Source organism: Acinonyx jubatus, chromosome F2 (assembly GCF_027475565.1).
Source record: "Acinonyx jubatus isolate Ajub_Pintada_27869175 chromosome F2, VMU_Ajub_asm_v1.0, whole genome shotgun sequence".
Taxonomy (NCBI): Eukaryota; Metazoa; Chordata; class Mammalia; order Carnivora; family Felidae; genus Acinonyx; species Acinonyx jubatus.
The window spans coordinates 2,849,324-2,876,346 of NC_069394.1; the positions used below are offsets into that span (position 1 = coordinate 2,849,324).

Here is a 27,023-nt window from a genome sequence, read left to right on the forward strand (position 1 = left end):
AGGGATGAAGGGAAGAGACGTGAAGAACAACCCACCGTAAACGTTCTCACCGGGGCGGTAAAAGTGGAAAAACCAAATATGAAACAGCCCAAGATTCTGAGGCACAGAAATTGGTACAGGTACTATCTGTATGCTACTCGTGCTCAAAGGCAGAATACAGTAAGCACAGTTAACCTGCAAATGGTTCTGAACCCGGTTCTGTTCGCTACTTAGCAGGTCCTTGGCGAATACCTGTTGAGTTTATAGAGCAAGAATGTAAACTTTGATGATCTCACTGTCCAATAAAAAATACCAATTATCCACATAATAAAGATGAGTTCCTTGCACAACACAACCCAATAAATGTTCCCTGCAAAGGTTTCTGGGAGTGGAACCAAGGCATTCGGGCGACGGCTTGGTCTCCAGGCCTGGAACGCATCTGGCGGATTCCCCGCCACCTCCCACCCTCTGCTGCCGACCACTGGGCTTAGGTCGATATTAAAAATGCATATTCTGAGTTCATAACCACATTTCCCTAAGTAAAACTGATTTCTCCACTGTGAATAATCATCAAAATGCAGAGAACCAAGATTTGTCTGCATTATCTTCCAGAAGGGACTGAGTGAAACGGAGTCAACATTTATGACCTGCTTCGAGATGCTAACCTGACAGGTGCCTGTTTGAAAACAAGAGGCGCCCTGTGGTTACGTCAGTCCGGAAAATGCTGAGCCAGGCAGGTGTCAGTCATCACGGCTCAGCAGTCTGGCCCGTTACTCAGCAAAAGGGGAACGGGGGCTGCCTTTCTCCAACCGTCCTTGGCCTGAAACCCTCGTGTGATAAAACAGCTGACGTCTCAGAACGAGCGTGCCAGGGATCCCAGATCCCAGATCCACAGAGAAAAATTGAAAGTATAAAGCCAGGCACTTTTCTTTAACTGCTAAAGGGGTTCATCCCCAGCTACACTCCCACTCATCACGGGCCACTGGGCAAACCACCTTTAGAAATAGCATAATAGAGAATTCTGTAAGAACTTGAGAAGCTGAATTTAAACACGCCGAAACGTCAGAAACAGTTTAACACATTTAACCCATCTCCATCTTACTTCTTTTACTATGTGCAAAGAAAAGACGTAATTCCAGATTTAATTACCAAATGAAGTGGTCCAGGCGGTGGGCTAGGGATTAAAGATAGCTTTGCAGCAAAATCTTTTATGTGATTGTCAACTTCGAAATCTTTACAGAGCTTCAGATGAGTCAATAAACTGAAATTTAAAAAACAAAAAATCAAATCACAAAGTGAGTCTGAGCATCCGATGGTCCTCCTTAGCATTTCTAATCCCAGCTGAAGCGTCTGCCAGGGCCGGCAGCTCAGAACTTTCCAGCAACAGGGAGACTAACCTGCATGTCACAGGGCGGGGAGGGGCTGCCCAGGATCCGGGCGTGCCCGGAAGGGGACACAGGGCAGCTGGGGTGTTTGGGGGGGGGGGCGCCCATGTTCCGTTTCTTGGTGTGGGTGCTGGCTACACGGGTGTGTTCCATCAGCGGGAAGTCACTGGAATTCGTGCGTTTTTCTATGTGTCATACTTGAGCGGGGAACAAACGTGCCAAGGGAAAGTACTTGACAAAGCTGGTTTCCCAAATGCATTCTGACTTTGGAAGTCCAGTAGGCCCTTGAACCACGCGGGGGTTAAAGGCACCCATCCCCCACGCAGTTGAAAACCCGCGTATAACTTCTGACTCCCCCAAAACTTGACTGCTGATAGCACACTGCTGACCAGAAGCCTTACCGAGGACATGAATAACTGATTAACAGGTATTTTGTACGTTATGTGCCTTAGCTGCTGTATCCTTACAAAAAAGCAAGCCGGAGAAAAAGAAAATGGTTTTAAGAAAACCACAAGGAAGAGAAAATACATTTACAGGACTGTACGGTATTTTTCAGAAAAAAACCCCATGCGTACGTGGACCCCCACGGTTCAAAGGCTCGGATGCGTGTGATTTCAACGTAAAACGGACAAGCGGGTGCCAGAGGCAGAGGGGCTGGGAAGCGACCCCAGGGCACGAGGGAGCCTTGGGGGGGTGGTAAAAATGTTCTGTGTCTTAACTGTGGTGTCTACATCTGGCAAAATTCAGCCAAGCGCCCGGGACACCCTGCCTCAGTCCCCTGGGGTGGACCCCAGCCCGGCCCACCGCCAGGGCCCATGCGTGCCCAGCAAGCCAAGCACTACACTCCTAAGTAACAATAACTCTTCCTGGGGTCCATATCGGGATTTGGAGATAATTCAATATTCCTCTGGGGGCACTTGGGGGGGCTCAGTCAGTTAAACATCCAACTTCGGCTCAGGTCATGATCTCATGGCTCGTGAGTTCGAGCCCCACACTGGGCTCTGTGCTGACAGCTTGGAGCCTGGAGCCTTCTTCGGATGCTGTGTTTCCCTCTCTCTCTGCCCCTGCCCCACACACACTCTCTCTCTCTCTCTCTCTCTCTCAAAAATAAATAAAAACATTTAAAAAATTAAAAAAAATACTCCTCTGTATTTATTGTAAAGAATTAAAAAAAAAAAAAACCACTTCCAGCAATCTAATTCCCCAAATATAACTGAGCATTCTCTCCCAATTCTTGTCCCCACAGAGGCAATTTACATGGTCTCATTATAGCAGAAAAACAGGCTTTAAAAATACATAAATCTGGGGCACGTGGGTGGCTCAGTCAGTTCAGCGTCCAACTTTGGCTCAGGTCGCGATCTCACGGTTCTTGAGCTCGAGGCCCGCGTCAGGCTCTGTGCTGACAGCGAGGAGCCTCCTTCAGATCCTCTGACCCGGTCCCTCTCTGCCCCTCCCCAGCCCGTTCTCTTTCTCTCTCTCAGTAAATAAATTTTAAAAAAATACATAAATTTGTGTTTAGAAACTGCCTTTCTGGTTCCTGTCCTTTGTTTCTCCCTAGCTCTGTTTTCTAGTTGCGGCCACTTAGCAACGGCCATTGAAAGAGACAGAAAACCCAAGAAGCAAGGAAAATGGACACGCTTTTCAGCTTAAATGTCCGCTTCCATTACTGTCAAGCAGGATGGTGTTTCTTGCCAGCATGCCACCTGACGCGACAAGGGTCAACTGCTGAAGGCACAACAGGTGTCAAGACAGTGGAGCAGGGCCACCTTCCTTAGAAGGTGGCTGTGGTGTGGCCCTAGCCCGTCCATTCGAGACGGGGCGTGAATAACCCTCCCCGTCTCACCGAAGAGGTGACTGGGGACCAAGTGCTGAAGAAGATCAGTTAATGAATAAAAAGCGACCATGTCCTCATTTATTCTGGCCCTTCCCACGCCTGGGCAAACGTTCATTAATGCGCGTGCTCCCCCTCAAGTCACTCAGCCCTGAAATGAGACCAGGGAGTTCTCTGTTGTACAAGGTGTTTTACGTGTGTGGCAATAAAACGCAGGCTAGACCCAAACTATGTCCAAAGACCAGCCACGTTTTCCAAAAAAACAAAACAAAACAAAACACCCCCATGAAGGTGCTGGAATTTGAGTTACGAAGGCCGTTAGCTTGATCCGGATGGACTCCTGCTCAGCCCCTGGCCACGGTGTGAGAACCAGAGTCATGGCTTTCCCAGAAATGTGGGATCTGCCAGGGGTGGCTGGTGGGTGTGACGACAGAAGGGGGACCCTCTGTGGACCGCCTTCTGTCTTCAACCAAACCGCCGCCAACTCTAAGACTATAACTTTGTGAGCGTGCACACGAAGCAGCTGGGGCGCACGTGGCCGGGGGGCAGGCCGTGTCTGTGCCACAGTCACGTGCCACGCGATGCTCTCTGGATTTTTCAAAAATTCTCTATATTCTCAGGCTTTCTCAGTATCAGCACTAAGACGGTTAAAAATTCTACCCCAAAAAAGGTAATTGTTAAAATGTCAATGAACTCAGCAGAACTAATAGCAGCCTCCTGATTTTCTCAGAGAGCCAGGAACAGAGCTTTTCCTCATATACCTTTTTTAAAAAACCAAACATCAAATCCCATTAATTTTACTTCCAACAGCTTGGCTTTATCCTCCCTCATCTGGCAGACCTTCCCCACATGCCAGCATATCCAGAAGCATCTGGAAGCTTCTAGGTGCTCCCGGGGCCCAACTGGGGCCCACCCACCACCCACCAGCGCCAGGAGCGGCCTCACGGACAAGCAGGCACCCAGGGGGGGCTCACCAAGACAGGCAGTCCTTAAGGGCGTTGTAATAGGGGAATCTGGAGACCACACACACGGCAAAGGGCACGAAGCAGCCAGCCGCACCCCCAGGTGGCCTGAACGGCTCCCAGTGCATCTTGCCGTTGTAGAAACAGGACTCGTCCTGGAGAGAAAGCCACAGGCATGTGTCACCTCTCGACCCAGCCGGTCCCGGCTTCTATCCTCAGTAGTGTCGGCGTCTGCGGACAGAAGCGAGAAGCTCCCGCGTGGCTGGACTCTGAAAACGACACGCTGAGTGAAAGCAGCCAGGCGCAAAGGCCACGTGCAGGGCAAGTCCACGGACACGAGGTATCCAGAACAGGCACCTCACGTCCCTGGAGGCAGAAAGCAGATGAGTGGTGGCCGGGGGCTGGAGGGGGGCTGGGGAGTGACGTCCAGGGGGGTGGGGTGCACAGCACCGCGAGCGCACTCGGTGCCACTGTTCCCTGCACGTGCTGCCACGCGCTGTGTGTCCCTGCACAGTAACAAACACTGGGACCCGACTTGGGGGGGGGGGTCCCCCGGAATCACGTACGTGCAGGGGTCGGTAGTACTGGGCAACCACGCCGTACGTCCTGTTCCCACAGACATCGGTCAGCACCAGAAAGTGGACAGAGTCCTCCTTCGGTTCGGAGGCCACACACACGCCCCCTGCGGATGGACAAGAGGAGATCTCATCACGGCTCAGAGCCGGGGCCGTCCGCCAGCCCGCTTTCCGCCTCCGGGACTCGCCCCTCCACTATCGCTGTGGGGCTTTGATGCCAAGATGCGCTAACTCTGGGGGTCAGCCCCTCCACGCGCGCCCCCTGCTCTGCCACCCTCTGTGCTCTGCAGAATTTAGCAAACAACACGGGGACGACCACAGACAAACGCTTCAGGCTGTGCGTGCGGAGCCGACGGTTTCCTGAGCACGGCAGGGGCTGCGGGTGTCCCGGGCTGTAACCCTGGAGACCAGGAGACAGCACCCGTTTCTTGGTGGACACTCCCAGACGGGACACGGCGGCGCGTTCCTCGTCTGCCTTTTCTAAAGCCCCTTGGGCGTTTCTCACCCACCACCGGAAAGAACAAAGGCCACCCACGACCGGGACCGCCAGTTTGGGGAAGGTGTGCAAGCCCCGGCCGCCAGCCCCAGGGGCACAGAAAACAGGCACAGCTGGGGAGCCCGGGGACATGCCACTGGCCAACTGGAGGGCATTTTGACCAGCCTGCCGGACGTCTGGAAGACGGGACTGTAAGCCCAAGGTGAAAATCCTCGGAAAGCGCATCTACAAACCGCGACACCTGGCAACCCCAACAGCCCCTCTTCTGGGATTCAGTTTTCTAAGACCTGGGGACGGCACTGGGTGGCCTGGGCACCCTCTATCCCCGAGACCCCTGCACTGAGTGGTCCGTGTATCCTTTAGCTCCGAAACCCCTGAGATTAAGAGAACCCAGGCCTGTGGCTCGACATCAAGGCTCAAGCGGTCACCAGCCCCCCTCTGTCACTCTCTAGAGGTGGCTTCTAGAAAGCACCATCGGTGCGGCTGGAAAGCACGGCAGCGGATACCTGGGAAGCAGAGCTGAGGCAGGGCGAGCAGGTCCACGCCATTGGGGACGCTGACGTCTTCCGGAGGGGGTCCCTTCCAGGGCTCTGTTTTGGGCTTCTCCCTCTTCTTTCTGAAGGAGCGCCTTCTGGTCTTGCTCAGAGCGCAGTTGGTGCCAGCCAGCTGAGTGTCCTCCTTACTGACGAAAGGAGGAACAAAGACGGACAGGACCTCCGGGTCGAGAGCAGAGAGGCTGCTGGCCCCCTTCTTCTGGGCCACCTGAAGCGGGCAGAAATACGAACACGTGCGAGCCCTGTCGTGCACCTTCTGAGTGCCCGCCGTTGGTTCTGTGCCCTCCACCCTCCACCCTCCACCAGGCACCGGCTCTGTCCCGCAGAGCATGTGCACAGTGAGGGCCACACGGAAGCCGCCAAAGGGCCTCTCGGGCCACGCGTTCAGGCGAGTCACAGCACCCAGCAGGGCCTGGCTCTTCAGCGGCTACGAGGGGTGGTGACACAAGGTGTCCACTTCAGAGCCCGGTGCCGACAGGCAGACCCGAGTTCAGATCCGGCTGTGCTAAGGCCACAGCCAAGCTTCCCTTTCAAGAGGGGGGGTTGCAAGTCAAGTGCTCAACCCCCACGCCCCCACACCAGCGCCCCGCGCCCTCACGGGCCGGTGAGGAGGGCCCTGCACCCTATCTGGCCAGCACAAATGGGGTGCCAACACCGTGTCCCCCGCCAGCCGGGCCATTCCCTCAGCAATCCCGTCACCATTGACCTGGGGACAGAGACTGAGGGGTGAGAAAACGGACCCCTGGCTTCAGAGACAACACCTTCCTCCAGCGACCAAGTGGCCCCCCGGGGTCTATACTGGGGGGGGGGGTCATCACCCAGCCCGAATGCTTTCGAACTTTAACTTGGTACCAGATTTTTAAAAAACCTTCTGTCTTCTCATTCATCCCTAAAATGACATAAAGGCCACAGGCACTACCTTCGGTCCCCATTCTGTCTGGCCAGGACGCCTGGCAGAGCTCCCAGAGAAGGCTGGCAGGCTGTGACAGGGCCGCAGGGGCTCAGCCCCCAGCTGGCACACAGAGAAGTCAAAGGCAGGACTCCCTGGGTAGCAAGGATGTGGAAAGGTGGGGGGCGGCTGGGGTGGAGGTGGGCAGTGTGTAATCAAAAGTCTTTGAGGGACTCGGGGCATCAGGAAGGACATCACTGTCACCAGGACACGTGGGACTGTCGCGGGCAGGCAGTGTCACGCTTTTGGTAAGAATCGTGGGACCAAAGGGGAACTCTCACCCTTGAGAGGAATCCTACAAGGACAGCATTTGCCCCCAGGAAATACACTCTAAGCTCGAAACGCTTGTTTTTATGCTGTGTATAATTTAAATTCAGACAACAGCTGCTTTATGCTTGGAAAAAAAGTTTAACACCAGTGGCAACAAAGACCAAACATGGGAAATCCGTATGACTGGGGAATTTCAAAAGCTCTGAGTATCATGCGTGAAAGGAATCCGTGTCTTGAGTTATACAAAACCTTTCCAAAACTTTCCTATCAAACTCCGGCAGTTCGGACCCACTTAACTATGAAAGTACGTGTGGTCACTTCTTCCTCCATGGACAGTTACATCCATGAAGACTGGGCACACATCAGCGAGGGCCCCTCCTTTCCTGCCACCTCTCTGGCCGCCTGCACTCTGCTCGTCTCCTCCGCCCCGACACTCCTGGGTGCTCCCCAACCCCCCCCCCCACACACACCCCCCCCCGCCCCGCCCCACGGTGAGCCCTTGGCCCCAGTCCCTCCTCCAGTGCCTGGCCGGCAATCGCAACACTTATGTAGTGTCCTCACTTGGGGCCAGCGTGCAGGGTCCCGCTGCCAGCTCGGACCTCTCTCCAGGCTCAGACCACACCCAACTGTGCCCGACATACCTGGGTGGGTCCTTCAAACTTATAGTTTCAAACATTAAGCTCATGCTGATTTCCCTAAAACCCGAGCTTCCCCCCCATATGCTCCCCTGTGATAAAGACGGTGCCCCTCGGGTCTCCAGAGCTGGCGCTGCGGCCCCTGCCCCTCGCTCCCCTCTGCAAACCCACGTTACGGGGCCTCTGGCCTCAGAAAGGTCTCTAAAAGCAGTCCCACTACCACCCCATGGGCACAGTTCCAAAACAAGCACCCGCCCCGCCTGTGGCTCAGAGCAGGTACAGATCCTGCAACAAACGAATCCTGCGAGGTTCGGGCCGGGAGAATGAGGCCGCCTCCTCCCAGCCGGCCCAGGGTGCCCCCGGCACCTCTGTCCATGCTCACGAACGGGGGCATCATCCCCTTTCGAAAGGGCACACGTGACACCTGCCCCAAGGGGCGGTGGCTCCTGCACCTGATGCCCACGTTTCACCCCTGCACACTCTTCAAAGGGCCCAAACCAGCCCCACAGACCATCTCCACCCTCTGTATCCATACATCACTGTCATCACCACGCACGTAATCCGTGGATGTATCACCCGTGTGCAGGTGTCACGGGCGGGATGACAGCTGGGCTGCTTGTACACCTGAGGGGCCGGCCAGCCTGCTTCCAAAGCCAGGGTGCCCCAAACCCGCGCACGACACAACCGCTCAATCCGCAGACACGGCGCCCGTGTCCCAAGGCTGTGCTCCCTGCAGTTATCTGTAGTCGCTTAGAGTGAAATGGCCAAAACCCAGCCAACGGGGCACTCAGTAGTTCATCAAACATCTGTTTTTCCTCTAGCCATATTTCCTTGCTGTCTTTTCCGACTGGATACGCAACAGTCTCATTTTTGTTTATTTTAAATTTTTTTAATATTTATTTTTGAGAGAGATACAGAGCGCAAGCAGAGGAGGGGCAGAGAGAGAGGGAGACACAGAATCTGAAACAGGCTCCAGGCTCTGAGTTGTCGGCACAGAGCCCAACACGGGGCTCGAACCCACGAACCGCGAGATCATGACCTGAGCCAGAGTCGAACGCTTAGCCAACTAAGCCACCCAGATGCCCCTACGGTCTCATTTGTAAACACTGACAGCAATAGAGGAAAAATAAAAGAAATGAGAATAGAAAGGAAAGGCTTTCCCCCTAATTCTGTGAAAGGGTGACTAATATCCTTGGCACAGCATGGAATACATTCTTCCCACTTTTTACGTGTACATTGTGATTTTTTCCCCCTAGGTACAATCATCCTCTTTAAACGGTTCCGTTAGCTTTCTTCCCCCCTTCAGCATACAGTGTGGCTGACTGCCCTGTTGCCACTGTAGAGTGCCACACGGGACGACCCAGTAACGTATTTGCCCAATCCCCCACTGAGGGACAGTTGGCATGCTCTCAGTTCGTCACACTGCACCACCTGAGCAAAGGCAGCAGCAAGTAATCTCTCCCATGCGTACTTACACACGTCCGACTGTGTAATCAGAATAAATTCCTGAAGGCACCACCCTGGATCCCAGAGCGTCGTGACTGCCCCTCACCTACAGGGAAGACAAGGTCCCACTCCCCAGACTTGTGACAGCCAGTTCCTGCTCTCCTCTCGCAGACACTGATTTCCTCACCCCTACCCAGTAACAACCATTTCAGTCCAAACGAGCAGAGCTGATTCAAAAGTAAAACACACAACACCCTAATTCATACCGTCACAGATTTACTTCTGTGAGGTTATACAGCAGCACTGATCTTCATACAGGATTGGCCATCATTTGGGAAATAAAACAGAAGACAATAGATTTTTTTTTTTTTAACGCTCTAGAACTGTGCTGTGCAACCGTTGCCAAGAGCTGCGTGGCTATTTAAATTGAAATTAATTAAAATGAAATGAAATTTAAAATCCAGTGCCTCAGTGGCACCAGCCACTCTTCAAGCACCTGGAAGCCATGTGTGGCTAGTAGCTGCCGGACTGGATGGCACAGATAAAGAACGCTGGTGTCACCGTTCAGCAAGTTCTGGGAGACAGCCAGGCTCTGTAAATTGAAAGCCAGGATGCTGGCCACTGAAAACTGTTACAATGTTGCCTTCACACCCAAGAATTATGTAAGTGACCTACGCGATGGAAAGCGCCCCGCTGACCTGACCAACTTGCTCGTGGACCCGTTCATGCCCAACGCCTACTCTCCCCAGCAACCAGGGAGCCAAGGGAAATGTAGGCACAGAAACTCACAGGGGACTGAGTTGGATTCTTGGGAGTCCTCGTCACATCCTCACAAAACAAACACCACCCCAACCAAGAAAGGAAATTAAAAGTCAGGACACCTTGCTACCCTATGAGATGTTTCTCGTATCTCGGTTCCTGGGTGCACCTGTCACCAAGCAGCACCTGGCAGCCTCAGTCAGTAGAGCGGGCGACTCTCGATCTCGGGGTTGTGAGTTCGAGCCCCATGCTGGGTAGAGACATTACTTAAAAATAAATATTTTAAAAAAATACGCAGAGTAGGGGCGCCTGGGTGGCTCAGTCGGTTAAGCGTCTGACTTCGGCTCAGGTCACGATCTCGTGGTCCGTGAGTTCGAGCCCCGCATCGGGCTCTGTGCTGACTGCTCAGAGCCTGGAGCCTGTTTCAGATTCTGTGTCTCCCTCTCTCTCTGACCGTCCCCCGTTCATGCTCTGTCTCTCTCTGTCTCAAAAATAAACATACGTTAAAAAAAAATTTTTTTTTTAAAAATATGCAGAGTAGCAAACTGCCTGCTTGTCTGGGAAAGCGCCGCAGACTGTTTGGGTCAGGAAAGCACCATGGTGCGTATTCCCGCTGATTCATCCTGCTCTCAAGACACGTCCCACATCGGGGCAACTAACAGATGTGTTGTAATCACCCAAGAAGCAACTGAAACCTGGTCATTTCCTACCAGAAGAAAAAGGAGGAAATGCCATTTGGCAAATTAGAGGCGGGGACACAACTCCATCCATGAAGGTCAGAGGAGACAGAGATCAAAAGGGGGTGCACACATCATAGGGGCTTGCGGAGTAAGAAAGGAGGAGGGCAATGCAGAAACCACTGAAGCTGGCTCAGTATTAAAGTCACGGAAACCACCAAGACATTGACAGACGTTTGTCCGGTTAATTATAGCGACATCTAGCCTCGCCATGCAGCCCTTCAACTCTGCAGCCCTAAATCCTCAGGTGTCTTCCGGTGCCTCCCACTGATGTCGTCCAGGAGGAGGGGAGGGCCTGTCCAGGTATCTGGCCGGTAGAGCGCTCTGCGCATCACCGCCAGCCAGAGAAAACCGCCGAAAACAGAGTCACACGGACATCCGGGGCCACGAGAAAAAGGGCCACAGGCCGATGCAAAAGAAAGCTAGGGTTGCAGAATAAGAAAAAGTGAAGACACAGGAAAAGAAGCTCGGAGAACGAGAATGTCCGAAACTGCGGCCTTCCGAGAAAAGGGTTTGTCACTCGGGCTGCGAGGACACAGAGAAGGAGTAAAGGGGGGCGGGGGTCAGCCTTTTCTGCAGGTGAGAACAGCTCGGCGTCCTCGCAAAACGACTAAACAGAACGCTTCAAAGCGGCCCTTCCGTCGACGACCTAAAGCCTCACGACGCTGTGCGAGGAACGGCACCCACCGCCGGGGAGGCCCTAAGTCCCGCGATAATGAATGAAGTGCCTCCGCGGGGCCGTGAAACCCGGGCTCGCGGCCGCCCCGCCCCCCAGCCCGCCTTCCCCCGGCCCCGGCGTGCGTCCCGAAGGCGGCCCGGGCGACTCCTCCGCGGCCGGGAGGACAGCAGCCCAGCGCCCCGACCCCACGCCGCAGACCTCCGCCCGTCGCCGCCGCCCGGCAGCGCCCCGTCTCAGTTTCCCCGCCTGCCCTTACCAGCTCGGGGCCGCGGAGGCTGTCCCGGGAGGGCCCCAGCAGCGCGCACAGCTCCAGTAGCCCCGAGGGGAGCGCCAGGGGATGCGGCGTGGCCTCCGCCATGGCTGCTCGGCTGCCGCCGCTCTCTGGGCGCACCCCGCTCGGGCGCCTCGGGCCGCCGGCCTCGACCCCGTCCGCGACACCGGGAACCGCAACCGCGCGTCCGGCTCCTGCCGCCGGGTCCGCGCAGAGAGCCGTCCGCGGGGAGGGGCCTCGCGGGGGCGGGGCCTCGCGGGGCGGGGCTGGCCAAACTTGAATTGGGCCTCCGGGGGCGGGGCCTCCACGGGGGACGGGGCCGACTGCGCCGGAGGGAGGCCCGACGGGGCGGGACCTCACAGACTTGGAACGGGACCCGCGGCGCCTGAGCTGGGCCCGGCGGGGCGGGGCCTTCGTGGGGGCGGGGCCTCCCGGGTGGGGCGGGGGCAACCGCGGGGGCCAGCGCTGGGTCGTCATTTCCGAACCTGGTGCAGGTCCCCGCGCGTGCGCAGTGTCTGCGCGCGCAGCCCCCTCGGCCGGCGCCGCCCCGCCCATCCCGGCCGGCTGCCTAGTCCCCCGGGAACCCAGGCAGCGGTAGGCGGGGTGCTCAGGTGCAGGCGATGGCGCCCAGCACCCGGGGTCGATGGGGTGAAAGTCACCTGCTGCGTCGAGTCCCGTGCCCGCCCTAGAAGGCTTGGAGAGGCGAGGCCGGGCGCGACCCCAGCCCCACCGTCTCCTGGAAGCCCTCCTGCGGGCCAGGGCTGTGGAGTTGGCTGGGCGTGGAAGGGGTGGAAAGAACCGTTCCCGGTTAATAACTCTGCCCGGTTAACCTTACTGGCCCTGTCCAGTAAGAGGTTGAGCAGTATTCAGCAGGAAACCCGGCTAGGTGATCCTGGAATGGATGGAGCCCGGGGGCGCAGAGCTGAAGAGGGTCTGACACCTGACAGGGCCCTTACCTGCCAGCTCCAGACCTGGCCTGATCCTGGACCAGGGACCTCCCCCAGCCACAAGCTGGGCCCAGGAGGCTGGCTTTGGTTCCGGGTGGTCGGACGCAGAAGCTGGAGGGGACCTGGGTCCCAGTCCCAGCTCTGCCTGCCGGCTGACCTTGGGCACATCCCTTCCCCTCCCTGGACCCCATCATATGCATCTATAAAACCAATAGGAAAATGATTCCGAAGGAACTTCTCTAGCTCTAATAATCTATGATTCGTTTTTTTGAGACCTCAAATTCTTAATGATAATGTCGAACATCAGTCATCAGCCTGGGAAGAAAAGGAACAAAGCAATGTCAAAATCAAAAGGGGGGTGGGCCTGGATCTGGAGACCAAAGGTACTCCTCCCTCCTTTGCAGCCTGCTGAGGCTCCCACTTCCCACAACCTGCTTCACAGGATCTGGGTTTCACTTGCTAAGTTATCTATTATTGATCATGAGTCATAGCTGGTTCTCACTTAGGTCTGGAGGCTGCCCGGCATCCCTGGATCTCACTGGTGAGCCGTGACAAGTACTTACCATCACTGCCTTCAAAAAAAGGACAGATTTTGCTCATACTTGTCTGGCCTTCGTGGTGTTTTCATTTCATTTTTGTGGCCTCAGCACGGGGCAGAGTGGAGTTGTCTGTGAATCCCCAGCACCCGGGAGAGAGGCTCACTGATACCGGTTGGAAGCATGAGTGAGCCACTCCAGGAAGGTGGCAAAGCCCAGGGCTTTCGGTGGCCCGGGCTGGAGTCTGGCTCCTGCGAGAGCTGTGGGACAGCCTCGACTTCCTGACTTCCTGTTTGTTCAAACACGGCTGGGCGTGGTCCGGATTCAGGGAGGTAAACACCGGGCAGCTGTTGCAAAGACCCCTTCGGCTCTGGCAGGAGCAGTGACCCTTTTCCTGCCGAAGGTGAAGGATGAGTTTGAGGAAGAGAACTCCAGGCAGATAGGAAATGGGTCCAGGCCCGGCTATGGTTCTGCCGCTCTCAACCTTACCACCCCAGAAGGGCCAGATCGTCCTCCGAGGGGCTCCTAGCTCCGTCCTCACTCCGTGCTTTTCTGGGAGTCCCCAGGCTCCTGCTGCGGAGGCTTGCACAGTGCCGACGGAAACCCTGGCCCCATCCCCGAGAAGGCACCGACGGGACTGGAGACACAAGTGCAGACAACCAGCAATCAAAGTCATGGGTGGAAAAGCCACATACGTCAGGGTCACCTAGAGGCAGACGGTGCACGTAAGGGGACACAGCCGAGAAGGGGGAGCACGTGGAGCCAGTCTAACGAGACCACCAGCACGGGACGCAGCACTGCCCACACTGGAGTCAGGGAAGGGGCAGCTCGGGACCTCGCTGTGGGCGCCCCCCCCTTCCTGATGAACAGCCTTGCTGCTCTGTCTCACTCTCAGGATTACTGTGGAGAGCAAGGGAGAAAATAGATACGAAAACCACTTCTGAGCCATAAGGGACTGAGGCAAAAATAGGGGGGAGCACAGCACTGTGAATGTGCTAGTGCTAGCTTGTTGACCTCGAAACGGTTAGTTTCATGCTGTGAGATTTCACCTCAATGCATTATTTTTTGATGGGGTTTATGAGGACTACAGTCTCCATCCGCGGTACAGTGCTACTCCCTGTGAGTCTCAGCAGTGGTTTAGGTGTTGAAATTCTTTTAAATATAGGGAATGAGGAGGAGGGCCCCATGACATTGGACTTGCCCACGATTCCTTGCATAGGACACAAAAAACACAGGCAACGGAAGAGAAAAATAGGTAAACGGACTTCATCAAAATGAAAACCTTTTTGTGCATCAAAGGCCCCGATGAAGAGTGTGAAAAGGCAACCCACAGAGTGGGAGAAATATTTGCCTGTTTCCTTACCTGTAAATTGGGGATGGTGCCCACCTCACAGGCTGTTGAGAAAAGTGAATACACCAGTGGCCGTCGAGAGGGCAGGGACAATCCAGTCTCTACAAGTCAGACCTCTGGGGCATAGGGGCCCTTCGAAGTCTGGCCCCAGTGGCTCCAGTGCCACCCCTCTCTGTGCCTCTCCTGCACCACCCAGACTTGCTCAGGGTCCCCCCCAAATGCATGTGTTTTCCCGCCTCCCTGCAGGCTGCCCGCGACACGCTTCCCCCGCTCCGGCTACCCCTGTGTTCTCCCACCTCCTCCCCCAGTGGGAAGGGGTATCTCCCTCTGACCACTACAGCTCTCGACCCTGGGTTACAGCCTCTCCATTCTCAATTGCCTGCTGCAGACCCCGATTCTGATATTTGCTAAATATTTGACGTTGGGCAAGTTAGTTCATCTCTCTGGGCCTCGGTTTCTCATCAGGAAGATGGAACGATAGTACCTACTTCACAGGGTTGTTCTGAGGGTCCAGCACCGCATAGGCCATGGTGGATGGACAGGCGCAATCAGCGTTACCTTCGCTCTTGTGGCTTATAGGAGTTGTCTATGGGGCCTGTCCTCCGACGTAATGGTAAGTAGAGACCAGGTCATTTTGACGCGCGTAACCCTAGAGTACACAGCGTGACCACGAAGGTGCAGTAGACTTGCAATCCTACTGTGGGATGGGCTCAGCCATATTTGAATGCACTTTACCATGTTTCAACTGCTTGGTGTTGGGTTGTTTGTTTTTTTTTTTTTCCATAATAATTGCTGGTTTTATTCCTCTAAGAGATCCGGAGGTAATTTGAGGTTTACATTTTTTTAAATATTTATTTATTTATTTCGAGAGAGAGAAAGCATGAGCAAGGAAGGGGCAGAGAGAGAGAGGGAGAGAATCCCAAGTAGGCTTCTCACCGTCAGCTCAGATCCCGACCTGGGGCTCGAACTCATGAACCACAAGATCACAACCTGAACCGAAATCAAGAGTCAGATGCTTAACTGACTGAGCCTCCCAGGCACCTCTACATTTGTTTTTACGATTCTTCCGTCAAGAGTTTAGGTGCCCTCACTGCCCTTATAAGCTTGTTGCAAATTATTTGACTCTTACTTATAAAACTTTTGGGTGTGTGTGACATGTTCACGGAAAACTACGATATAAGCAAAAAGAAAGGAACGCACACGCACAGAGATGAGCAGTGAAGTTTTTGATGTACGTATATATGTCTGCACACATGCGCACACACGCACACAGGCTGGGATTTAATCCTACATATGTGAGCTCGTACTGAATATACTGCTTTGTAACCTGTTAGGTCTTACTTTACAACATAGAATGAATCTATTTTCATTCATACGTGGGAAGCCGTCCAATTGGGAAACAGACCCGGAGACTGAGTCAAAATACAAACTCCAGCGAGATGCTGGTAACAAGAAAACAACCTAAAACAAAACTTCACCAGATGATTAAAAGTAAAATGAAGACTGGGGCGCCTGGGTGGCCGAGTCGGTTGGGCGTCTGACCTCGGCTCCGGTCATGATCTCATGGTCCGTGGGTTCGAGCCCCTGTCTGGCGGGCTCTGAGCTGTCAGCACAGAGCCCGGAACTTGCTTCGGATTCTGTGTCTCCCTCTGTCTCTGCCCTTCCCCCACTTGCTCTCTGTCTCTCTCTCAAAAATAAATAAAACATTTTTAAAAAAGTAAAATGAAGTTCAACGAGACATCAGGAAATGCTAAAAGAGAGAAAGCAGGGGCCAGATTTAACATCAGACAGAAAAAGAATTCAGGGCCCCGAGCGCACAGGATGAGGACGGCTGGGTGAATGTCTTTGCTTCCGATGCATCATCACAGACTTGTTTCTTACTCTTCTCGAACCTCTCCCCTAAGCCTCTGTGGCTCACCTGTTCTTCTTATCAAGCGCCCCGGGGGAGTGTCCTCTCTAAACCCTGGCCAGTTGGGTCAGCCCTCCTCCTGGGTTTCCTTCTGCTTCCTGGCTACCCCTTCGGAAGGCTGATGATGGCCTTCTGCCTCCTGTGCATCTTCTGAAGGCCTCCATCTTTGGGGTGTTCTGTGGTTCCTCGTTTCCTTCACAAGACGTTTGCATAGAGTATTTTTTTTTTTAATGTTTATTTATTTTTGAGAGAGACAGAGTATGAGCGGGGGAGGGGCAGAGAGAGAGGGAGACACAGAACCGGAAGCGGGCTCCAGGCTCCGAGCCGTCGGCACAGAGCCCGACGCGGGGCTCAAACCCACGAACCGTGAGATCGTGACCTGAGCTGAAGCCGGACGCTTAACCGACTGAGCCGCCCAGGCGCCCTGAGTATTTTTTCTGTTATTTCTTTTGAATAAATTAATCCTTCAGGGATTCGGGAGGTTTTGCTCCCTCCTTCCTCACTCAATGTGTGTCACACCCGAAATACCGAGAGGCCTGAAAGGATGTGGGGCACTTTTCTCCTTCCCCAGCAACATGCAGCTGCACTACAGCTGGTTTTCAAACAGTTAAATTATTAATTTCCTCATGAAAATTCTGAGGTAGGGGCTAGCTGGTTTTCTGTGTGAAAATATAAGCCAAGCTTTGACTTTTCTTGGTGAAGTTTACATGTCTATAAATGAAGAAAACATGAGTCGGAATAAACAGTTTTCTCCAGCAAATAAGGGGACCAACATGTCATGAGAAAATGTTCACTGCATAGAAATCAGACACAAGAGGCGCCTAGGGGGCTCAGTCGGTTAAGCGTCCAAGTTCAGCTCAGGTCATGATCTCTTGGATCGTGGGTTCAAGACCCATGTTGGGCTCTGTGCTGACAGCTCAGAGCCTGGAGCCTGCTTCCAATTCTGTGTCTCCGTCTCTCTGCCCCTCCCCTGCTCACACACTCTTTCTCTCTCTCTCAAAAATAAATGAACATTAAAAAAAATTAAAAGAAAAAAAGAAATCAGACATGAATGTTTCCAGATTCAAGCTGTCTGAAGTCACTAGCGAGGAAGTCACTTTACCTCCTGAGCCTCAGTTTCCTCATTTCTGTTGGGATGTTTATTGAGCACCTACTATACGTCTGGTCCAACTGGGAACACAGAGAATGAAATACAAGACCTGACCTGCCCTCCCCCAGGAGCTCCCGGAGCAGCGAATGTGTGCTCAGAGGAGAGAAGAAAGCAGAGGTCCTGTGCCATCAGAGACGTGTTCCAGCGGGAGGCTCAGGTGACAGGAGGAACCCCTGCAACCCACCGGAGAGGATAAAGAGGCATTTTCCAGGGAGAAGAGGCCCGGAGGGCACGCAGGCTGGACACAGGGGACAGCGCGGTGGGTGCAGAGCCCGACGAACAAGTCCTCGGGTCCTGCAGCCGTGGAGCTGCTGACAGATGTCTGTGCTGCCCACCGCTCTGGCCTGGCCCCGGAACAGGGCCCAGAGCGTGGGGGGGGGGGGGGGGCTCCACACACACCTGGGGGAAGGATGAAGACCTCTGGAATTGGGGGCAGGGGCCAGATTGGGAAGGCTCAGGCGCCACGATCAGGAGGCCCCATCTGTCCTGGGGATGGTGGCAAATGGCTGGAGACTTTGCCCAGGAAAGAAATGAGTCTAGTTAGGTATTTGAGAAGACTGACTCGGGCTACAGGGCAGAGGGACAAAACCGGATATGAGTTCTGTGTTCATCAGGCAGGGGAGCGAGGGGTCTGAATGGGCCGTGGGTAGAGCTGGGGGGGCGGGGCACAGAGTGAGAAACACTCAGGAGGCAGGATTGCCAGGACAGGGAGGGAGCTGGGGGCAAGCGTGGGTCCAGGCTTCTCCTCCGTGGCCCCACAGATGACGGGCACCCATACCACCTCCTAGCATGGACACCACCGTCCTCTAGAGGTGTGTTGGTCCGTCAGCTCCCACGGCAGGGACTGTGGCTGAGATGCCCACCACTCTATCCCCGGAGCGGGCACAGAGCCCAGCACAGAGCAGGCCCTCGCTCATGGGAAGGTCTCCGGACCCAGGCAGGTGGGGCAGAGGAGCCTTGGAGGGACAGGTGACCTTGACAGGCCTGTAGACATCTAAATGGGGCGTCCTGCGGGCTGTGTGCGTGTGCACGTGTGCCTTCATGCGTGTGTGTGTGTGCGTGAGCGTGAGTGGTTGGCAATGGTTCAGTCTGGGCCTTTTGCCTCCCTCCGCTATGGTGGGGGGATGGGAGAACTCTAAGAGGGCCAGAGTGCGGTTCCAATAGATCTGCAACCGGCGAAGCCCGAGCCATCATCCAGAGCGATGGTGTCACCACGAAGGGCCCAGGTGCTGCTGGGCATCACGGAGGCCACGCCTCAAGAGGGCCCCCTTGCCCGGACAGCCTGCTCCTGCCCTAACCAGCTAGAACCCCATTGCCAAAGGCTGTTTTCTCTTTAGAATATTAATAAATAAGAGGAAGCCAGGTGTTGGTAAATGCTAACGGCCCGTGTCGCTTGCAGAGCGTGCGAGCTCTGTGCAATCTCTCCGGTATCTCCACAGGAGTCTGAGGGATGCAGAGGGGGCCCTTCACACCGGCCCCAGATCCAACAAGCGCCCCCCCTCCCCCGCCAGGCCCCACCCCTCGCGGTAGAGGACCAGCTGTCCAGCTGGGCCCGGGCCACTGTGGGCCTGAAGGGATCCTCGACGACTCTCGGGTACGTCCAGGCTTTGCAACCACGGGGTCAATGCTCTAGTTTGTCGGTTGCGAAATGGGAGTGACAGTACTTTCTTCGTCTAGATAACGGCATTTCGTTCTGCTCAACAAATGTGTATGGAGTGCCTGCTGTGCCGGCCACCATCGCGCCTGACAGTCCCGGGGCACAGCGCGGCCGAACACATGTGGTTCAAGTGGAATCTGCTCCAAGCTGGACCCGGCCCGGCGCCAGCAGCCCGGGCGACCCCAGGCAGGCCCTCTGCGCTCTGTGCACCCGGTTCCCAGTGCCGAGCCCTACGCCTGGCACAAAGTAGCAGGTGCACAGGGAGAATTTGATGAATAAAAGAGTAAGTCCCCCTGTCCATCGGTTAGGGTGCATCTGTGCAGCGGGGTGCCATTCAGCAGTGATTCGCAGGCCTCGTATCGAGTGAAAGAGTAAAGTCACCGGAAAACACACACAGCGGCACCGTTTAACAAAGTCCAGGGGCGCCAGGGTGGCTTAAGTCGGTTAAGTGTCCGACTTCGGCTCTGGGGTTCACGGGTTCAAGCCCCGCGTCGGACTCTGTGCTGACAGCTCCGAGCCCGGAGCCTGCTTCGGATTCTGTGTCTCCCTCTCTGCCCCTCCCCCACTCGTGCTCTCTCTCTCTCTCTTTCTCTCTCTCTTAAAAATAAACAAACATTCAAAAAATTAAAGAAAAAAACAACAAAGTCCAAGCGCGGACAGAACGCACGTTGGTAAGAATAGCGGAAGGCAGAGGAAAGGTGCTGATGCTGAGTTCAGGACGGGAGCGGTGGCATCTGAGTTCTCACCAGGGGGTTGGGGGGGGGGGGCAGGCGTGTCCGTGCTACGATGGTGAGACCTATTCTTTACAAAAATGAAACACTTGGTCCAAAAAAAGAGAAAGTCAACCGTCTCGTCTATTTCTGGAGCGCCATTATATTTAAATCAACACGATTGTTTTGAAGGTACTTCCCCAACTTCAAATACCATGCACCTGTCCCGCCCCCGTCCCCTGGACTGCGGGCAGGCCGAGGGAGAATGGATGAGAGGTGACTTCCACAGGAAAGCGGGAAGCCAGCCCCCCCACCACGGGCTGCGCTGGGCCGGCCCTTGACGCCCTGCGGTCCCTGAGAGAGTCCCAGGCAGGGAAGGACGGTACGAGGGGGAGGGGGCCGGGAGACCCTGGGATCCTTCGGGCCCGTCGGCAGGAGCAGCCCCTGTGGGAGCGGCCGGGGAGGCGCCCCGACGAGGCGTGCCAGGGTGGCCACACTCATCCTCCCAGACAGGAAGCTGCGGTCGGCGGCTGGTGCTGTGTGCTCAGGCAAGAGGAGGGGACAGATGTGAGAACTGTCTCAGCCCATCCAGACCAGGGATCAGGACGAATAAAAATGGGCAGCTGACAGTAAATGTATGGGAAAGGGGAAGTCAGGCCCTAACCTGCCCTTGAGGGCCCCGGAGAGAGGCCCAAGGTGACTCAAGGTTATTTTCTCCTGCACCTGCTGTTCCCGGTGCCCTAGAATGCCCTTTCCCGTTTATTCCCTGATAACTCTGGCTCGGATGCCACCTCCTCCAGGAAGCCCCCCGCACCTGCCTCCTTGCTTCCCCCACTCGGGTGGAGGTGACTCCCTGCACCTCGACACGCCTCTCACGTCCTCATCGTGTCCCTGTGACCACGAGGCCCGTGTCCTCTGTGCCTGCCCTTGGGTTGCCAACCTAGTAGCCAGCCTGGCTCTGCACTTTTTCCTGGCTCCAGAGCCTCAGCTCAGCCCCTCTCACACGGCACTTTTCAGAAGACGGGGCGCTGCCAGCTCAGAGGGCGCCAGCGTTGGAGGCGGAAAGGCCCCCTACAAGCCTGAGCTCCGCCCTTCACCAGCTGCAAGGGGGGGATGGCCTCACAGACCCCACGAGGCTGGGGCGAGGGTGAAGGCCAGGGCAGACAGAGGTGAGGGGCTGGCCGTGGTCATGACGGCAACGTCGGCTGTGGCTCGTCTGATCCGCACTCAGTGCTTTATGTACACGCAGGCATTCTCTTATGGGTCGTCTCTACAAGGCTGTGACAATGTGCCACCCCGTTTGGTAGATCGGGGCCTGAGGCTGAGCCGGGTAAGCCACTTACGCAAGAGCACACAGTGGCCCGTGTGCGGAGGAACACCTGGGTGGGTCTGCCTCCAAAGCCCGGGCCCCGGCCCCAAGCGGACCTGCTTCTCTGTGTGTGGCCACAGCCTTCCCTGGCTGGGACAGGCCCACCCCACGGGCCCTATAGCCTCGCCAAGCCCCACCGCCCCTCTGCCGGGGGGTCAACACTTGCCGGGCGGTCGACAATAGCTCCCTCACTGGAATATTATATTAGAAGGGATTTTCAGACCATTTGGCCAAAGTCAGTCAAGTCTGCACTCCTGGGACTGCTTCTATAGGCTCGTCTCATGGCGCTTTGTAAATTCAGGTCGGGGCCTGTCTCTGCACACGTAGTACATGTTGGCATAGATGCCAGGGTGGGCTGGTGGCCTCTCTGTCTCCCCATCACCCAGGCCAGGGGTTTCCAGCTGGGTCCCGAACACAGCTCAGACAGGACATAGCGGGGTCTCAGGGGCTCAGAGGGGCGGGCACCTCCAAGGCCAGACTGGAAATGCCACCTTCCCATGGTGAAAACATGAGAGAGAGAGAGAGAGAGAGAGAGAGAGGGTTAATCCTCTCGAGGCTCTTAAAGGAGCCAGTCCCAGTAGCCCGGGGAGGGGGTTGGTCCTGCTCCGGCCCACAGAGAAGGGCTCAGAAGCGCTCCCCAGCTGGGAGGTGGGGCTGGGGGCCTGGCCACAACCTGGTCCCTTGGGGCAGCTCAGGTCAGAGCTGCAGCTGGGCTCTCCTGTCCCTTCTCTGTCCCTCTCCACCGGCAAACCCAAAGCGGGCTGACCCCGGGGCCAAGGAGGGGCGGAGGCCCGATGGCCCCACCGCTGCCCAGCCCCAAGGCTCCTCTCCCAGCTGGCCCCCGACACTTCCAGGCGTGTGCTCTTCGTGTGTTTTCCTGTGCACGTGAGTGAGTGTCTGGGGAAGCGGGAGGCTGCGAGCTCTCTGGTGGGCAGTGGCCTGGGGCGGTCCCTGGGACCTGGGTCACCCCCCCATTCACCCCTGACCCCCTGAGGTGTCCTTTTCAAGCACTGGAGCCCTTTCAGGAACTACACACAGAAGGAAGGAGCCGCTCCCACTTCCCAGATACATCTAGGGACACCTCCAGGGAGGGTGGAGGCCACAGGTGCTGAGCAGGGGGCTCCGTGGGAGACAGGTCCCACCCTGTGTGGGAGGGATGAGGACGCGGATGTCAGCCTTAGATGAACCCGGTAGAATGTTCTGGAAGGGCCTGGCAGGGAGCGTCAGCCCTGCAAGTGGGTTCAGGGCGGCTTGGTTTCATGAGCTCTTTCCTGCCGGGAAAGTCCCACTGGGGAGTCCGGCCCCGGACAACGGAGGCAGCCCTCCCCTGCCCAGGCTGGGGTCCTCTCCGCTGCCGGGCAGGGGGCTGCAGGCAGGGGGGTGTATCTGCCCCCACCTTTTAGACCTTCTTTTGTTGCCCTGACCCCCCAGGATGGGGGACGTGGGAATCCAGGGGTACCCTTGCAACTCACCACCCCCCCCAGAACTTGCCCACAGCCTTCAGCTGGGGCATTTCAGACCGGCCCTCACCGTTCCCCTGCTCCTCTTCCGGCCACGAGTCCCACTGGACTGGCCACTCCTGGTGCTGACCTGGGCCTTGGTGCCTGACCTTGGGTCAGTGCCACCACCGCGTTCCTCAGACAGGAGAACCGGCTTCCGCCCTCCCAGGCAGCTCCCAGGGCATATGGCATGCGCTCAGGGCCCCCTCTGCCTCATGCCACCCCTCACCCTGGCACCAGACTGGGGACTGATGAGTCGGGGGCCAGCCCAGCCTCCTGCATGAGCCCTGGGCACCGGTTTGTGAGTTTGAGCCCCGCGTCGTGTCTGTGCTGACAGCTCGGAGCCTGGAGCCTGCTTCGGATTCTGTGTCTCCCTCTCTCTCTGCCCCTCCCCAACTTGCACTCTGTCTCTCTCTCAAAAAATAAATAAACACTTAAAAAAATGTTTAAAGCTGCTTTACAAATAAAGGACAGAGCGCTGCTGGTGGGTCGCACGCGCCCCTCCCGACAGAGGCGGCACTTAACTGGACCCTGTCCCCGGACTCCCCTCTCGGTACGGCAGCCCCGTGTGGTTCTGGGAAGGCGAAGGCGGCCCTCTGGCCCAGAACTGCGGTGGCACCCACCCCACCTCCTCTCTGACCTCCCCACCGCCCCCCCTCCCCGGTCCCTCACTCCCCTGCCCCAGCCACCCCGGCCTCAGGCTCTTCCTCGAGCCCACCAGGCGTGCTCCCACCTTGGGACTTTGCACATGCTATTCCCTCTGCCCAGAACCTGCAAGCCTCCCTCCCTCTCCTCCTCTGTCTTTATTCAAAGTCACCTGCTCAGTGGGGTCCTGCAGGGCCACCCGATCTAAAATTTCAACCTCCTCCATCACACACAGTTCATCTGCCCCTTCCCGGCCCTGGTTTTCGTCCCCTGCCCTGGAGCTCCCCGGCCACCATCTCATATCTTGTTTGTGGCCTGGCTCCCTGTCCAGAAGCTCCCAGGGCAGGAATTCGGGTCCTTGTTCACAGCTGGGTCCCCGGCACCCCAGCGCGGGGACCACACTCCACCCTCAGGGAGAGTTTTCAGGAAGGTGGCTGAAGGCGTCTCCTTGAATCTCAAACTGCCCCAGGGCTGCCCCAGGCGTGTGCCCGGCAGCTGACCGAACCGGGTGCACCAGGACTGAAATGCAGACTTGCTTTGGCCAGAGAAAGTCCTCCGGCAGGGAGATGGTGTGGCGGGGGTGGGGGACCACAGGCACGAGACGTCCCCGCCACATCGTGGCTTCTGCAGAACAGACGAGAGCCGTGCCGGCTGTCACAGCGCGGCCACCCTTGCTCTGCCGCTATTGACTCCAGGCCACCTGCAGGGGATCGGTCAGGGGCCTTATTCTTCATGGTGAAAAATATATGCATTTAGAATCAGCCGGTTGGACTCGGTTTCCATGACTCTAAATTTGGCAACATCCAAAGCATCGCAGGCTGGAGCCAGTCGAACACAGGCCTCTCTCTCTCCGTCAGGACGCTGGCCTTGGCCCTGTGATGTCGCAGGGCATCCTCCCAGCCCGGGCACCCCGACAGGACAGGGCGTGCTCTTCTCTCTTCTTCCCTCGCCCTCCGCGGCCGGGGGAAAGCAGTGAGGACACAGCGCTCAAGCTCGCTGCTCCTGGGGCTCCCTCCCAAGCACGTCCGGGTTGCCGCAGGTGGGTGACACACAGCAGGTGTGTGTGACGCCCTCAGCACCGCCTTCCGGCCAAAGCATGTGCTTTGGCGTGGGGGGCAGTGTGGTCCCATCTTGGTGAAAAGAGCGTCATTTAAAAAAAATCTATTTGTTTCTGATTGTCAGTTCCTTGTATTTGATTACAGATTACGGTTAATAGAGCACCTTATGAACCATGAGGTTGAAGAGGGTACGTAGGAGACTGCTGGTCTCCCAATATCCATCAACCCCTTCTTCCTTATTAACAGAACCGTCACATTGCTGGGGATGGTGATACATCCAGCTGAAAAAATGATATTTCCCAGCCTTCCTTGGAAAGAGGAGTGAGCGAGGAGCCGTGCGTGAGCCTTCTAGGAAAGTCTGAATGCACGACCCTCCTCCTTATTTCTCCTTCCTGTTCCCCGGAGCTAGGATGTGATGGCTGGATCTCTAGCAGCCACTTTATACAAGGTGATAGGAAGGCAGAGAAGAAGATGAGCAGAAAGATCAAACCGTGTAGTTCCAGATTTTTCTAACATGAGAGAGAAACAAATTTTTATCTTGCGTAAACTGCTGTCATTAGAGGTTTTCGGTCATCCGTCGCCTAGTCTTAGTGGCTCTACAGGTATAATCCTAACCTTCATTACATAGAAAGCAGCACTGAGCACCTACCACGGGCTGGTCCCCAAGTTGGGACTTCTACATACACTGCCTCGGGAGTTCTCACAGTGGCTCTGTGAGGCAGGTGTCATTGCCCCTTGCGTCGGGGAGGAGACTGAGATCAGAGAGAGAAAATGACTTGCCAAAATGGATAGCCAAGGCAGAACGGAAGCCGTCCTGACCATGGTGTCCCTCCTGTTCCAGCCTAAACACTTAATGGCGGAGTTGGAGGCATCTGGAAACAATAGTGAGAAAGCTATTTGGGGGTGAGCAGAGTTTCCTGACCCCTCCCTCCCCAACCACTGTATTGAGGGCTTCTCTGTTCACAGCGGTCAGTCATCTGAACCATCGGGGACTGAGTTTCCTCGCCCTTGAAGCGGGTGGGGTAGGGTGGGGCTGGGCTCAGCAATCAAAACCCCTCCCCACTCTCCCCTCTGGGATTCTAGCACTGTCCCCTCTCGGACTTGCACCCGTTTTGTCTGTTTTTGACCCTCCCCGTCCCACAAAGGGGGCAACCCCAGAAGAGCTAACTGAGCCCCTGTCCAGGCTGGGAGGGAACCTTTCCTGTAGTTTGAGAACCTTCTGTCAGGCGCGAGGGCCGTGGAAGCGAAAGAGGAAGTGTCCGTCTGTTTACCTCCCTCTGGTGACCTCATGCTTCCTTGCTTTGTGCAGAACTGGGTGTCGGGCGGCCCGCCCATCCCCTGAGAGCTCCTCGCTCAGCCCTGCTCAGGAAGGGGCACATCCCGGCCCCTGGCCAGCCCTCCTGCAGACAGGAAACGCTTGTGTGGGGCTGGTCCCTTCAGAGGGTTCTCTTTGCTCTGTAAAGGCGATCTGGCTGCCGCTGGGGAGGACTCACTCCTTGAGGTCCGTCAGGTCCTGTCGATCCGCGTATCCCAGGGTGGACCCCAGGGCAGTGGGAGGAGCCGGGCTGGAGGGAACCGCAGGTGACTCTGGGAGGCCTCTCAGGGCTCAGGAACCCCAGAAGGGACAGGTTCTAGCCCCAGCTTTGCATTGAGAAGCCGAATGACCCAGGGCAAGCCACCTGCTTCTAGGAGCTGCATTTCTCATCAGGAAGGTGGGAATCAGATGGCCCCTGGGCCCTATGTTGGTCCCGGGGCACCACTGGCCGACGACACAGCTTGGAGCAGCTCAAGGCCTTGGTTTCTCCGTCTGTCAAACGAACAGATCGAAACGGCTTGGACCAGAGAGAAAACTGGGCAGCACGGACTTCAAGTTCCTGCTAAAACCCAGAGCGTGCTTGCTGAGTCCGTGATAAATAACTACACGTCCACACTGGTCTGCACACAGTAGGCGCAAGTCAACACAGGCATGCCAGGCCACTTTGCAGGGGACACAGCAGCGGAGACGCTAGGTGCTGAGTCGGGCATTCACAGCCTCACCCACCCACCTCACTACGTGCCAGGCCCCGGCAGGTGCCGGAGTTACGGCCACCAACGAGAGGGGCGCAACCTCCTCTCTTTTGGACCTTACGTTCTGGCAGGTGGAGGCCAAACCTAAAACAAAGGCATCAATGAAATCATCTCAGTGTGCGTCAAAGGCTTGATGCGGGGGAAGCGGCCAAGGGAGCTGAAGCTTAGTTGATAAGAGGGGCTGGTTAGCGAAGATCTGGGGAGGGCACTGTGGGAGGACAGACTGCTGGGGCAGAGCCCCTGATGGGACCCATCGGTCGTGTCCAGTGTGGCTGGAGAGTGCACGGAGCAGGAAGAGAGGAGGCTGTGGGCTGGGCCAGATGAGGCAAGGCCTTCCTCGTCAGGGTGGAGAGGCTGACTTCACTCTGAGTGTAATCGGCAAAAATCAGCGGTTTTCAACCAGGGAGCAACGTGGGTTGGGACACGGCCTCTGCTGTTCAGTAGCTCTGCACCAGGCTCTCCTTACCGTCTCTGTGCCTCAGTGTCCCCTTCTGGAGGACGGGACCCCTATTACTACCTACTTCCCCTGGTTTTGGTGAGCGTCTCCAGGGACGAGGCTGGCTGTACGTGCACACAGTACCAAGCAGCGTACGTGCT

General features: G+C 56.3%; 1 protein-coding gene and 1 pseudogene across 7 annotated transcripts in view; both read right to left on the reverse strand.

The window, feature by feature from the left end:
- Positions 1–11,780, reverse strand: part of DENND3 (DENN domain containing 3) — a 49,655-nt gene extending 37,875 nt beyond the window's left edge. For 4 of the 7 annotated variants that reach the window (XR_003421527.2, XR_003421526.2, XR_008292873.1 and 1 more), the window contains exons 1-5: positions 11,514–11,780; positions 5,735–5,990; positions 4,724–4,839; positions 4,170–4,312; positions 1,129–1,240 (exon numbers count right to left, since the gene is read on the reverse strand). Coding sequence is in view for 4 of the 7 variants with exons in the window: in XM_053208710.1 (XP_053064685.1) it covers positions 1,129–1,240; positions 4,170–4,312; positions 4,724–4,839; positions 5,735–5,990; positions 11,514–11,615 (729 nt within the window). In the remaining 3 variants the exon portion in view is untranslated. The remainder of the gene's footprint in view (positions 1–1,128; positions 1,241–4,169; positions 4,313–4,723; positions 4,840–5,734; positions 5,991–11,513) is intronic. The other 3 variants (XM_027063799.2, XM_027063798.2, XM_027063797.2) reach the window with 2 other exon arrangements.
- A 4,330-nt stretch (positions 11,781–16,110) lies between these two features.
- LOC106984405 (transcription elongation factor A protein-like 8) lies at positions 16,111–16,483 on the reverse strand (annotated as a pseudogene).
- Positions 16,484–27,023: the final 10,540 nt, after the last annotated feature.